We start from the raw sequence: 14,888 nt of genomic DNA on the forward strand, positions 1-14,888 counted from the left end.
ATTAATATAACTAATGTACTAAAGCAGAACTTAGGCTGTCTAGCTGCCATCAACCATGAACGCCGATGTCTGCATTTGCATAGCCCTCGCAAGGCTCAATTTCATTAATGTGGGCGAGTGCAGATGACCTTTCACCTTGTCAGTGGTGCCTAATGCAGAGGTGTGTGTGTGTGTGTGACCCTGCCACGACCCTGATGGGTCACTGTGTCCACACGACCTTTAGAAAGCATAGAGGTTGTCCGTCTCTCATAGCGCTCTATCTCCTCAATTCCCTCTGTTTGTCCAGGAAAAGACCAGGTTAGAAGAATCCTCTTTAAATGTGGTGGCGACAGAAATACATTTGTATGGACAAAGAGCTGTTTTAGGGTTAGTTGCATTGTATCGACACAGCTAGAGGTTGCAATTTATTTCAGTCACGGCAGGCAATACATCAGATGAGATGCTGTTATTAACCAGACAGTGAACAAAGTCAATATCCTTCTTTTTTTTTGTTGACTCAAGGAGACTGCTCCCGGTATGTTCTCTGTACTCTGGCTCCAGTCTAAAATATGGGTCCCAGGAATGCAGTCCTCCCTGTGTTAGCGTTGACTGTGTTCCTGTGTTAACAAGTGTGGTCGGTGTTGAGTGTGTTTATTTCACCTGTGTGTTCTCTCTCTCTCATGGCTGGTGGCATGTGGGGCTAATGAAGCTCTTAGTATCCTCCCACCTGGTTGGCTGGTTCATGATGAGGGTTAGGAAACACTGTGGTGAGGATGAGACAGAGGGGAGAGAGAGAGATCAGAATAAAAGAGAGCAGCAGAAGTGTCACTGAATGTGTGCTGATATGGAAGAAGTCCTTCTCTTTGGAGTGTGGGAGTGTGAAGTGAATTGCTCTGTGTGAACAGTAGCCTACAGAGTTTTCACACGTAGTCAAATTGTGCAAAGATGTGTTTTCTCTCTATAGCTGTCATGGTATCGTTAGGCAATGTATAGATTTTAGTTTTGTGGGTAGCACCAGTCGATCTGAAACTTTGAATGTCTGTAGTCTAAAAGGCCATGCTAATGGTCATGTTTCTCTCACCTCTCTCCCCTCCCCTCTCTCCCCTCCCCTCTCTCCCCTTCTCCAGGCTGCTGAATAGAATGGCTGTTGATGACCGGCACCTTCCCTCCAGCTGCGGGTCCTACATCAAGACGGAGCCGTCCAGCCCCTCCTCAGTCATCGACACGGTCAGCCACCACAGCCCAAGCGGCAACTCGGACGCCAGCGGCGGCTATGTCAGCGCCATGAACAGCCACTCCAACGGCCTGGACTCTCCGCCCATGTTTACGCCCGGTGGGCTGGGCGCCGGCCCCTGCCGCAAGCGCTATGACGACTGCTCCAGCACCATCATGGAGGACTCACCCATTAAGTGCGAATACATGTTGAACTCCATCCCCAAGAGGCTGTGCCTGGTCTGTGGAGATATAGCCTCTGGGTATCACTATGGCGTGGCCTCTTGTGAGGCCTGCAAAGCCTTCTTTAAAAGGACAATACAAGGTATTTCCCTCCCGCTCCCTACAGACACACAAGGGATCTGCCCTACTACACATGCAGACACTACATACAGCGTTTTACCCCCCCCCCCCCCTCCTAACACAATCACCTACTGCCCTAAACCGCTATCTTGTTGTTAGACAGAACATGCTGAGTTGTTGCATGTAGCTGTGTTCATCTACATTATTTTCCATTTATCTCCCTGGGAAAAGGTATATTTTTCAAGGCCGGTGACTCCAGTTGTGCTGCTATGGATCGCCAGCATTACTATAACACCCAGGGTAACTTAATAGTGAGGGAAATTACATGCAATGCAGCACAGTATGAGGCAACACATTTCCTCGGGCGCTACATACACAATGGACAGCCACACACAGGACAGGCCACTAGCCAGAGCCGCTCGCAATGACATCATCAACTGGGGTCAGGCTAGGTAGGGGGCAGTGGTGGTGACATCATCATCAGGGATCAGGTTTGGTGGAGAGTGGTTGTGTTGTGTGCCCATATGCCTGTGGGGGGTCCAAAGCAGGAGATTGACTATGTGTGTGTGTGTGTGTGTGTGTGTGTGTGTGTGTGTGTGTGTGTGTGTGTGTGTGTGTGTGTGTGTGTGTGTGTGTGTGTGTGTGTGTGTGTGTGTGTGTGTGTGTGTGTGTGCGTGCGTGCGTGTGTGTGCGTGAACCTAGGGAATAGGGTGTGAGTGGTGCAGATCTGCATGGTATGATGTATCACAGGTTCCCATTAGAGAGGCAATGACAGGCCCCCCACTGTGTGTCTCTCTGTGTGCTCTGTCCTACATTAATCATTGGGACCTACGGTACGGAGGGAGATATTATTGAGCCAGGGAAAATCACTGCTGAACATGCACAGCTGCCCCTGCTTAAGTCTGCTTAAGAATCTGAGAAATTAAAAGGAAAAATGCAGGAGGCAAATATTGAAATATTCAGCTACAGTAATGGCATGCAGTAAAGTAAACATATTTATCTTGCAAAGGAGACAAATTAATTAGAACTTTTATTTCTTTATTTTGTATAATTGTTTTATACCTCAAATATGTTCTGTAAAAATAATAGTCTGTATGTTTCAATTTACGTCCTTAGCTTCTGGAGAATTGTCCACAAATTGTCCACAGAATTGTCCACAAAATGCCATTATTGTGCCCAGGTTATCGAGTGCAGGCTGTCTAGTAGGTGTTGATTTTGAACACCCCAAATCCTATCAGCTTTAAACAGTCTATGTATCTTTGCAGTCAAACAAAAGCATTAGGCCAAATCCTGCTGTTTACCCATGCTGCCATCAGCTATCCTGTCTATTGATATAAGATTATCATTTTCTCTCAAGTAACATAACTGCGCTTTTGTCCCCTCGCTACAAACCATTGACAGTGACACATAATAGAACAGAAAAGAGCAATCTGGAAAGAAAGAGAAGTCTTAAGTGGAGCAATAGCCTGGTACATGAAAAGAAAAATGGAAAGAGTTCCCTTTTTTTCCCTCCCTCACTTTACATTGTCGATTTGAAATTCCTCTCTTTCTCCTCTTGGAGGGCTGCCTGTAATGGAACTAATCTGCCGTCGTTTGTCCGAGCCACAGGAGTTTTGTCAATAACAATCAGCGTTTGGAAAGTGTAATTAAGGCCGAGGCTTTTCATTAGGAGGAAGGGAGGGGGCTGTCTCCAGGGACTGCAGGGCCAATTAGAAACTCAGGCACGCGTCGCACGCTGGGTAATTTCAGGGAAAGGAGGGAGAAAAAAACGTAGGATTTCTTTAGATTGGAGAGGGACCCGAGCGCTCTTTCAGAGGAGGAGAGGAAAAGCTTAATGGCATAATAATCAGACAGGGGTACCAGTCCAGGCAGAAGAGGACAGGGACGAGGACCATGGGACTTTTTAGGAGGGGGATGAGGAGGGGGTGAAAGCTTCTGAATGAATAAAAACCACACAGGATGACTGAAGGAGGAATAGAGGGAGCAGTAAACAGTGGGACATAAAGCCCTTGGATGAAGAAGAGGTTGCAGTAGATGAGACCTGATTAATTAAAGAAATAACGAGGCTGTCTATCCAGGGTGGAGGGTGTGAGATGACGTCCCTTAATGAGAACAACACAGAAGATGTGTCTTTTACACACATTCATCACATTGTTTTTAAGCAATAACACTAAAGCTAATGGACTTTTTTCCGTGACATTTTTAGCACATAATGAAATTTGAGACGATAGTGACCACACGGTTGACTGTGTTGACTATTTTCCAGAAATCTCGGTTTCTCTACCTGGGATTCCTGGATTCATTTAGCATTGCCTACTCTTAACTTCTCTTCTCTCCTTTACTTCCTGATGTTCCACTGCTGTAAAAGAGACCTGCTGCCCCTACCTCTTCAACAGGACAGAATGGCAAATCCATCTTCTGTCACCTAGTCATTCAATGAAAAGCCCCCTGAACTCTTACATGGAGATAGTTACATTAGTCATTCTCGAGGCCCAAATTAATGTCAACCTAGATCACCATCCATCCCGGACAAACTCCTATTCTCATAGCTCCCTAATCACAGGCCCGTGCCGCACCTCGCGTGCCCTGCCAATCAAAAGCATCGATCTCTTATTGAACCTTATTTTTCTCTCATTTTGAACCCAAGTATAAAATTGCTTGAAAACCAACTGAACTCAGTGGCCCTCTTTTTTATATGAAGTAATAGACCTTGACAGTAAGCCTGTAAAAGTCAGTTTAGATTTTGATGAGAAATACCTGCGATTTTACTATAATTTACTTACAGGACCTGACTTTCCCTCACTGCCCTGGCACAGGTCCTGAAAAGCCATAAAATAAATTGAGACAGATAAATATCGAGAGAAGAAAATCATTTTTTTCTTCTTTCCTTCTCAGATTTTTATGTTATTTGTTTAATACTGTAACATTTGAAACCAGAGATGAACCCTGCATTCTAGTTCAGGGTATATATTAACTCCTCCAATGCTTGACTGACTGGCTGTATAAATAGACATTTGTCTGAGGATCAGTCCTTGAGCTATAAACGCCAATAAAGGTGAACCAATCATGTATTTTTATATATAAATACAAAACATCCTAATATTTAGTTGCACCACCTATTTTGCCCTCAAAACAGCCACAATTCGTCGGGGCATGAACTCTACAAGGTGTCGAAAGCATTCCACAGGGATGCTGGCCCATGTTGACTCCATTGCTTCCCACAGTTGTGTCAAGTTGGCTGGATGTCCTTTGGGTGGTGCACCATTCTTGATACACACTGGAAACTGTTGAGGGTGAAAAACCCAGCAGCGTTGCAGTTCTTGACACACTCAAACCGGTGTGCCTGGCACCTACTACCATGCCATGTTCAAAGGCACTTAAATATTTTGTCTTCCCATTCACCCTCTGAATGGCACATATACACAAGGCTTAAAAATCATTCTTTAACCTGTCCCCTCCCCTTCATCTACACTGATTGAAGTGGATTTAACAAGTGACATCAATAAGGGGTCATAGCCTGGATTCACCTGGTCAGTCTGTCATGGAAAGATCTTTGTACAACTGCTTTGTACACTCAGTGTATATTAGTCTATGCACACTGTCCTTTTAGTGTATATGAGAGAGTATGCCTGTGTGTGTGTTTGGGTTTAATGAATATGGTTGTTTGTGCATGGTCTCTGTTTCAAATCAAATCAAAAATGATTTGCCACGTGCCAAGTACAACAAGTGTAGACTTTGCCGTGAAATGCTGACTTACAAGCCCTTAACCAACAGTGCAGTTCAAGAAGAATAAAATATTTACCAAGTACACTAACATGAAAAGTAATAATAAAAAGTAACACAATAAGCATAACAATAACGAGGCTATATACAACGAGGCTATATACAGATTCCAGAGTCGGCTACTCTGATGATTGCCTCCTGGCAACAGATGGGAAATAGATGGGCTTATTATTATGGTATGGTTGTGCTCTGACAACAGACACAACAGGAAGAGAGACATACCGCATCATCTCCCTTTTCTCACACATTTATTTACCTCAATTCCAAAGAGATGAGAGGAATTAGCATGATGATTTCTAACACAGATACAGAAGAATTTCTCATTATTTAATACATCTTGGGACCCTCCACTTGATCTGTCCAATATCATTAACATAATTGCATAAGTTGTTAAAGGGGGTTGGAGGGTTGGAGGGAGAACCCCACTGGAATGTTATACAGCTCTTACTCTCTCTCTCTCTCTTTAGAAAACTCTGAGCGAGGGTCAGTGTGGAGAGAAAAGCAGGTTTGCTGTGTTGAGATGGAATCCCAATGTGCCTGTGTATGGCTGTTTATCTAGAGGCAGGAGAGCTGCTGGAGCACAGTCTGTGTGCAGTTAGACAGGTTAATACTGTATATAGGCCTATGTCAGTCTATATTGAAGTCATCAAGGTTAAACCTCCTAAATGAAAAAGGAACTGTACACAGCATTGAATAGATAATAGTTGTGTAGATAACATGGCTTTGTGGTAGATAAATAAAGAATCCAAGCTTAAGAATGCACATAAGAAAACATCAATGATAAAATAAGTATTGTGTCTCCAGTGTGCCTCAGAATGTGCTTCTCTGTTCTTCCATTCATGGTGGACAAGGAATGATTCTAATTCAGGACCTCGAGTAGCTTGATATTATTTTGAAAGCCTTCATTGAAAACCTTGACGACAGTCAAATGTAGGGAATCGGACACAAGGAGAATGCCATCGTTTATCCTGTCCTTCCTTTCTATTGCTAGTGCTACAGCACAGGCAGAAACATCTCTTTTATTGAGTAGAAGTGAAACTCTTTTTCATTGTGTTGTCCCGGTATCAGACGCTGTAGTACTGGATGTGAATAATGCATAAGGCGTCTTGCCTGTACACTATGTAAATAGTCAACAATGGCAACAGCGGTAACAACAGGTTTGGGGCTCCTGGAGCATTATGTAAAGTGGCCGGGGGCCGTGTGTCCGGCTCTCTCCCCTGCTATTGAGGCAGCAGGCGGCAGGGCGGCCAGCCCCTCTGAAGAGAAGCGGGATGCAGGCTGGATGGTTGGCTGCTCCAGGGGCCTGAGGAGACATGCTCAGAATTAATGAGAACAATTTAGCAAGGGGCAAGGGTGCATTTATGAAGGGGTCCATGAGGAGTATTGGAGGTCTCCTCTCCCTCCCTCCCTCTTTCTTCACCCCCACCTCTGGAAGTTACCTTGTTCCCTGGAGGTCACCTCATCTCACCTCAGACACACTACTGTAATGGATTGTTGCCCAGGAGATGATTAACAAATGCTGATGCCCAATGTCTGGTCTGCACAAACTGATTTTTATAGACCACAGAATCCTGTGTGATATACAGTAACTGTTTTGGGGTTTTAACCTAGAGTACACACTGCCTCGTACAATGTAAATGACAATGTCCTAAAATGTGTATTGTATCCTTACTTTTATGCTTACTTTTATTCTACATGTAAAAAAGGAGAGAAAAAAGGTAAAAACATTTAACCTTTTGCTTTTCCTTTGCCTATAACTCAATAGGAAGATACACTGCGTTATAAAGAGGGATCAGGTTAAGGCTGACCCATGTTTCTTGTCCTTCTCAGGCAACATAGAATACAGCTGTCCCGCCACAAACGAGTGTGAGATCACAAAACGGAGACGCAAGTCATGTCAAGCCTGCCGCTTTATGAAGTGTCTCAAAGTGGGGATGCTCAAGGAAGGCAAGTAGATCTCTGTCTGTCTGTCTGTCTGTCTGTCTGTCTGTCTGTCTGTCTGTCTGCCCATCTGTCTGTCTGTCTGTCTGCTCATCTGTCTGTCTGTCTGTCTGTCCGTCCGTCCGTCTGTCCATCTGTCCATCTGTCTGTTTGTCTTGGTATCACTCTTTTTATGTTAATTAAAATAATCTCAAAATTCGCAGCAGTGGCCAGACAACTGATCTGAGTCCCTGGTCTGTTCTGTCCTCCCCCTACCAACACAGCAGTAAATCATGGGCAGCTGAGCTGGGGACAGAAATATGCTGAATAGGTCGATCCTGCTGTCTGAGTAATAGAAATGTAACAGTATTCCGACTGGAAAGGCTTCTACTGGGTCCCTGAGCACACACTCCGGCCAGTCTCAGCTCTCCCCAGCATATTGATCCGCTAAATGTTTTCCGAACATCTCAGCTCTCTTCTTGTGGATGATTTTATAAAGTCACCCCAACTGGGAATTCAGTGACAATTAAAAATGCTGCCGATGGATTTCTCCGGCCAGGTTTCTTACCCCCTGCCAGGCCCCCTGAGACCCCAGGCTGGGCTTCTCCTTCCGGGGGAGGCCCTAGCCCCCTACCAACCAGGCCCCCTGAGACCCCAGGCTGGGCTTCTCCTTCCGGGGGAGGCCCTAGCCCCCTACCAACCTGGTCCCCTTCCCTTGCCACTTTATCCCCCTCCCCTCCTCACTTGTTGGTCTTTCCAAACAGCCCCAACACATGAATAATGAGAGCAGTGTGGCTGGGGAATGGGGAGGTGCTGTCATATTTATTTAGCTGCCCGCTGGGAAGAGCTCTTTAAGGAAACATGCTCTTTATGTCTTACTTTCCGCGAGCGCTTGTGAGAATAGGTCAAGTGGTGCTTATGTTTGACTAAGCATGATTATCCCTCCACTGCCACTGTACTACAGGGTAGACGTGAGGAAAAGACTCAGAGGGAGATATTCTCTATTACAGTGGCAGAAGAACACAACATGATTAGTCATTTTATACTCTCATTTTATACTCCATAGCAGTAGCCTAATTACAATCCCTTCAAATATGTTGTTAACTAAGTACAACCATTTTCATGTTGTTTTTGGTATCCTTACTCATCAACATGACATGCAGTATACCCAACTACTTCCCCACCCCCTTCTCTCTTAATTCACCAGAGAATGGAATGTATAGTACATCCTATCCCATCTCCAACTCCAGCTGCATATTAGTCTATATAGATCTCTGGTTTGTAACATAATCTCCGTACTGCATGAAGCAAGATAAAGAGACTGGGCCAGAAAGACAGGTTCAGCGCTTTACTATCTGATGAAAAATTAATGCCAATATATCATCTGGGGGAATAAGAGACTACAAAATATGTAGTGATGGTCATAAATGCCTGGCCAGTGTCGGGTCAAAGTAGGAGATAGTATAGAGAGAGTGTAGAGATCAAATATGCAGAGAGAGACTTAGTCCAGCATTCTAATGCATACTTCTGTATATTCAGCATATCCACAGATTGAAAACTACGCTAATTTTTACAGAGTGGGTTTCGCCACATATTAGAATGGAGGTAGAGATTACCTCTGGCTCTGTGAAGTCCTTCAGGAATCAGGTCACCCACCTCTCTCCCACCTCCAGCAACGCTTTTCAAACACAATCAAAATAAGTAAATACATTTCCCAAATGAACAGAAAAATGTCAAATGCATCTTAATGCACGCCACACGCTATCTTCTCCTTAGAGCAAGGTCAGGCGTGAGTGTGAAACCAATGAATCTGGTCACGGGAACTAGGGACTGGAGGAGATGCTAGTCTAAGCTCTACGAAGCCATCGGCTCAACGCCATGTCCAGGCTCAGGGGCTGGAGATGGTCAATGCTCATGTGACTAAAGCAACCCCTCTGGAGTTCATTACTGCAGAAAGGTCATTCACTCAAGAAAAAATAAAATACTAATTATAACTTTATAGCTCTACCAAAGGTGTAATGCAGTTTCCTAACATCAGGCACTCTATGGAACTACAGTACATTTGAATGCATCACAACACACCTAACATCTCTTTTTAAATGCTCTTATCCAAAGTGACTTACAGTAGTGACTACATGCATTTGTCATACTTTTTCATGCTGGTCCCCCATTGGAATTGAACCCGGGCGTTGCAAGCCCCATGCTCTAACATCTTAGCCACACGGGCCTTGATATAACTGAATTTCAAGACATTCAGGGAGATCTTGGAAGTGCAAAGGAATTACTTTTTTCCCTCAGTGCCCATGTTAAGGTTAATAGTTAATACCTTTCAAAGCAAGGCATTTCAAGGCTTTACCTCCCCTACTGATTAAGCGAATACATGGTAAGGAATTAGTGCATGTTTTTAGTCCATTGGAAAAGGCTCCAGTTTATCTCTGTAGACGTCTTAAGGGAAGTGTAAGGGAAGTGATCTCCAAAGATCAGCAGTCCGCTTAAAGGGGATCTGCCAGAGACTTGAGTTGAATCGCTCTACTTTCCCCCGACTGTATAAAAGAGGAAGTGATCAATAGAAGAATCAAATGTCAGGGGCTACAGGTTTCTCCTCTGATCAATGGAGGGGGATCAGAGCTGAGAGAGAGAGAAAGAGGAACAGATACTATTGAGAGATTACATTGACATAATTCAGTGGCAGATGCCCCCGCACACACTGACACACACACATGCAGACACACACACACAAACAGACACATACACACACGACACACTCCCACGCTACAGTACCGCTGTGCTACCTCTCAGTATTAGGCTCTATCTTGTTATGTTCCCTGGGCTGACAGGTGAGAGCACAACAGACATGTTTTAAAGGAGGGTGAAAGAGGCTGATACACAATAAACCTTCCTGTATATCACTCTGATTAGAAGACACGCGATAGAACAACCTCATCCCACAAGAGCACCCCTATCATCCTTACTACAACATAAAGTACGTACACACAAGCCACATACATGCATACACATAAAAATGGATTCACACCAACACATAAGTAAGACATGTACACAGACAGCCACTGAATGTGTGCTTCAGGAAATGGGGATTCAATTGTTTGGTTCCATAAGAACCTATTAAAAGAATGAACATGCAATGTGAGATGTTTCAAACAGCCCAAGTGTAACTTGGCCTTCATATGGAGCCTGCATCTTGAGTGGGGAGTGAACCCAGTTTGATGTTACTGCAATAGGGTTAGATAGTTCCACTACGCTATGGGCAGGTGGACAGAGCATGTGATGAGAGCAGACTGGGGGCCCAATCAGCAGATAGGGAAAGGAGGGCCATCGTGTGACCATTTTTCCGCTGCCCTCACTCATCACCACTCGTGATTAAAAATGCTGCAACACGCTTACAAGCATGCAAAGCTGGCAACAGGGGCTCTTTGAAATAGTGCTGACGGGGGTTTAGCAGGGTGGCTGCCTTGAAAGGCAGGGTTCACCATGCCTCGCCATGTGGCCTTCTGATTTTCCCAGCTAAAATAGGGTCCGCCTAAGCCCCCCTTGGCACTGCCAACCATCCCAGACATCCTGACACTTTCCCTAGGGAGAGACATCCAGAACAGGTGACGGGCTCAAAATAAGGGCCCCTACTACGGCCGGCCACACAAAGTGAGGGAAGACAGGCCCTTTTGTAGGAGTGTGCTCTGAGTGGGATTATTATTGTTTTTGGAGAGAAAGAGGAGCCCTAGGTCAGCTGGCCCCAGCCCCCGCCCCTAGCCCGCCGCTAATCTGTGCACAAATGCCAGCCGCCTTGGCCAAAAGCCCTTTACCCCTGCACCCTGCTTTGAGCTGACACCCGAGATAACCAGCCACAATCACCCTCCCTTTACCCAAACACAGGGTGATGGTGCAGGCCGTTAATCACAGAGGTGATGAGGCAGAACTCACCCCTCTTCACGCACACATTCATATACACACAGACACATTTACATACACAGAGACACATACACACAGATACATGCAGTACCGATGCACCGGACACAAACAAACAATCCAAAGCTTGGTCCATGGCTCACCGAAGTGACACATAGGCTTGACCAAGGCCTCTGTGAGTTTCTCAGACACATGGAAAGAACTGGTCTACTTCTCTCTCTCTCTCTCTCTCTCTCTCTCTCTCTCTCTCTCTCTCACACACAATCCCTTGCTCTCTGTCTCATTGTCTCCCTGTCCTCCCTCCCTGTATGGTCCTGTTTGACTGTAAAATGAGACAGGTTAGTGCCAAGCTTTAATTCCTGTCAGCATCTGGTAATTATGACCGGGAAAGCTCTAATTACAAGAGGCACCCATGTACCTGGGACTCCTCGTCACTGTGGCTTTACGCTGGCTGACACGTACAGCCACATGACTCACCAGCCAGCCCAGCCCAACACCACGGGACAGCTCATAGGCTACGGTACATTCATACCACCTGGCTGTATCTGAGCTCCTCAGGAGAGCCCAGGGAAACTCTAGAATATGGTGACATCACAATTATCGCTGGTATTTTCCACTCCTATAGTACAACCAGATAAATCTGAATCGTAACCCTCCTAAGCACTTAAACCTAGCAAGCACCAACTTGGTGACATAGGAGTCCGTCTTGTCATGGGTTCATACTCGAGGCCTCGTCCCTGAATAGATTTACTGGTCAAATATTCCTTGACACTATTTTTACATGCTACATATGAAAGATGTAAATTGGGGAATGAAGAATTTGTGATGTTCGCTAATGTGGCAGCCGTCAGATGATCCCCCAGTGTTTGCTGAGAAGGATGGGTCTCTTCTGGGAATTGTGGGTAATTAGGTTAGTAGGTTGACAGTGTCAGGAAATTTAAAGACAATCCTAATCAGATGTGTTTCTAGGGAATCAAATAATTTATATAAGTTGAATGAAATATCCTTATTCTATTCCTACACGAGAATCCTGTTTGCTATAGCTACCCATGCATAGAGTCTAGTTTGGGAGAAGGGGTATGGTTCACTCAATGGAAGGGGTGAAAATGACCGTTTTCATAATCCATCATTTCAGTCCTTTCTATTGAATGAAGGCTATTATTTACGTACTAAATCATCTCCTTTTTGCTCCCCATCCATCCCCACTGTCTGTTCCCTCCATCGACCTCTAATCACTGTACATAGGGACATCCAAACCCATCCTCCAAGAGAGTACAGGCTGAGGGGGAAATTGTATTAGCCTCATTTGCAGTGGTCACACAATACCCAGCTATGACACTGTCTTTGTAGTTATAAAGTGATGAAATCATCAAGCAAGTCCTCTCCCTGTCAGTGATTTTAGCAGAGGGCACTTGGTGTGCTGACAAATAAATCTCCTCCACCAGCTAGACCATACATACACTACAGGATAATACCTCTGATCAAATCTGGTTTAGCATCCATTTGTTTAGGCGGTTTAGGTTATACATAATGTGGAAATAGATAGACATTTGCTATACAGGGTAAAGATCCATCAGGCACTTTCAGCAGTGTGCAGGACCGTGTCCCTGTGCAGGACCGTGTCCCTGTGCAGGACCGTGTCCCTGTGCAGGACCGTGTCCCTGTGCAGGACCGTGTCCCTGTGCAGGACCGTGTCCCTGTGCAGTCCCAACAGGATGATGCACGTGAAACATAAATGTTTTGCATACGATTAAATGAAATCACCAAACACCATCCTGTATCACATAAATGGAACACTGCAGATGAAATATTTTTACTCCGTTGAACAATAATAGAATAGAAAGGACAATCCAAATGGAAACACTCTTATCAAATAATGAAATAATAAATAACTTATGTTACGATGAGGTTGGTGACATTTACAGTATCAGTGCGGGACCTGGTCCCCTGTGAGTGGCAGAGAGTGATAAGGCCTCACTCCTGTCCCGTGAAAGAGGGGTGAAATAAGGAGCCTTCATTGGAAAGCTATCCTCTATCTGTGTCATAATTCTATAAGACTGTACACCAGACAGTGTGTGGATGTGGTTGTGTGTTCATTCCTCCTACAGGAGCTACATGGCTGGACACAGAGGCCTCTAGACACTGAGCTCACCGGTACCTGCCTTGTTGTTCATTAGTATGCCGTCCACCTCACCCAAAAAAACGAAATAATTAGAGGACCAGTCTGTGAGATCATTGACCCTGCATTAAATATTCATATGTTTAGAGCTCCTTCAGGCTCGGCAGTGTCACAGTAGACCAGCCAGGCATGGACCGCATATGGGAACGCAGAGCCAGCCGGCAGTCCCTCTGACACACTGACACTCCCTTTACTCTCTCTCACCATGCAGACAACAGAACAGAGCCATTCCTCTGGGCAGACACACACACACCTCAGCTTGGTCAGGCTTTCAGACGTAATGCCCCCTCACATAACAAGAGGAATAGTTTAGTGTTTTTTTTTTATCATTTCGGAATCTGATGAGTGAATCTGAGTGTGTGATTGGGGAATTAGACATAAATGTGTGTTGTGTAACTCTCTACCAATAACAATGTACTAATTGTGGAACTACTTAAAACTGTGTTAAATTGTTATTTTTTATTGATAACATTCCTATGTTGTAGAATTGATTCATTCATTTTATTTGTCAGAATGGTGAAATTTCCTACTCAAAGGTCTCCTTGCATCTTGTCATGTGTCAGGTGTGCGTCTGGACCGTGTGCGAGGGGGAAGACAGAAGTACAAGAGGAGGATGGATGCAGAGAACACAGCGTACCTGGGCCTCACACTCCCCCCGCCTGCCAAAAAACCCCGTGAGTAGTGCTCTGTTACCTCACTACCCATTCCCCTTCCCGCAGCGTTCCCCCAGACCAGGTTCAGTTAAAGACAGATGCATTTTATTCAGACCAGATTCTCCTGTTGTCTGGATAGATGTATTTCCATAGGAGAGCACTTCTTGAGAATATATATTAGGCCAGACAGGCATTGTTCTGGTAACAGCTGAGTTATGACAAATCTGAGAGCAGATGACCGATATTAAACAGTGACTGGCTTCTCAGGGATAGCAGTCCTAGGAATATCCTCTCACATAATGTTGAGTAATGTGAGGAGAATTTTTATTATCAACCATATTAAACCATTCATTCGTTTACTTGTTAGAGGGAGAAAGAGAGAGTGAATGATTGTATATCCTAGCATGTACGTTTGTATCTGAGAGTACCTGTATTTGCATCACAGTAATGTGACTTTTGACTGTTGTTTTGACCATCTCTGCTTTCTCGTCAGTCACAAAGATAGTGTCCCACCTGCTGGTGGCCGAGCCAGAGAAGATCTATGCCATGCCTGACCCCACCATGCCTGAGAGTGACATCAAGGCCCTCACCACGCTGTGTGACCTGGCTGACCGGGAGCTGGTTGTCATCATTGGCTGGGCAAAGCATATCCCAGGTATGCCCACCCATCTACAGCCCACTGCACTAGTTGAGCACCATAGAAAGATATAGAACACCATTCACTCATGATCAGCTGTAACATACTGTGTAGTTAAAAAGCCACACGTGATAGAAGTTTAGATACAGAACCAGCCATTCAATTCAACTGGTAGAATCTGACATCATGATTAGTCCTTGTTAGTTCCATTTAGAGTAGTTCAACACCAAGTCACCCTAATGAACCCTCTATCCCATCATCCATTTCCCTGCCTTTGCTTCCGATGGCTGTGCATGCACAC

General features: G+C 45.0%; 1 protein-coding gene across 7 annotated transcripts in view; it reads left to right on the forward strand.

Moving 5' to 3' along the window:
* Positions 1–14,888, forward strand: part of LOC110497924 (steroid hormone receptor ERR2) — a 57,415-nt gene that overhangs the window by 20,180 nt on the left and 22,347 nt on the right. For all 7 annotated transcript variants that reach the window (XM_036954878.1, XM_036954877.1, XM_036954875.1 and 4 more), the window contains 4 exons: positions 1,107–1,516; positions 7,108–7,224; positions 13,861–13,971; positions 14,444–14,605. In XM_036954878.1, the coding sequence (XP_036810773.1) occupies positions 1,120–1,516; positions 7,108–7,224; positions 13,861–13,971; positions 14,444–14,605 (787 nt within the window). In that variant the 5' untranslated portion in view covers positions 1,107–1,119. The remainder of the gene's footprint in view (positions 1–1,106; positions 1,517–7,107; positions 7,225–13,860; positions 13,972–14,443; positions 14,606–14,888) is intronic.

This window comes from Oncorhynchus mykiss, chromosome 19, assembly GCF_013265735.2.
Source record: "Oncorhynchus mykiss isolate Arlee chromosome 19, USDA_OmykA_1.1, whole genome shotgun sequence".
NCBI lineage: Eukaryota > Metazoa > Chordata > Actinopteri > Salmoniformes > Salmonidae > Oncorhynchus > Oncorhynchus mykiss.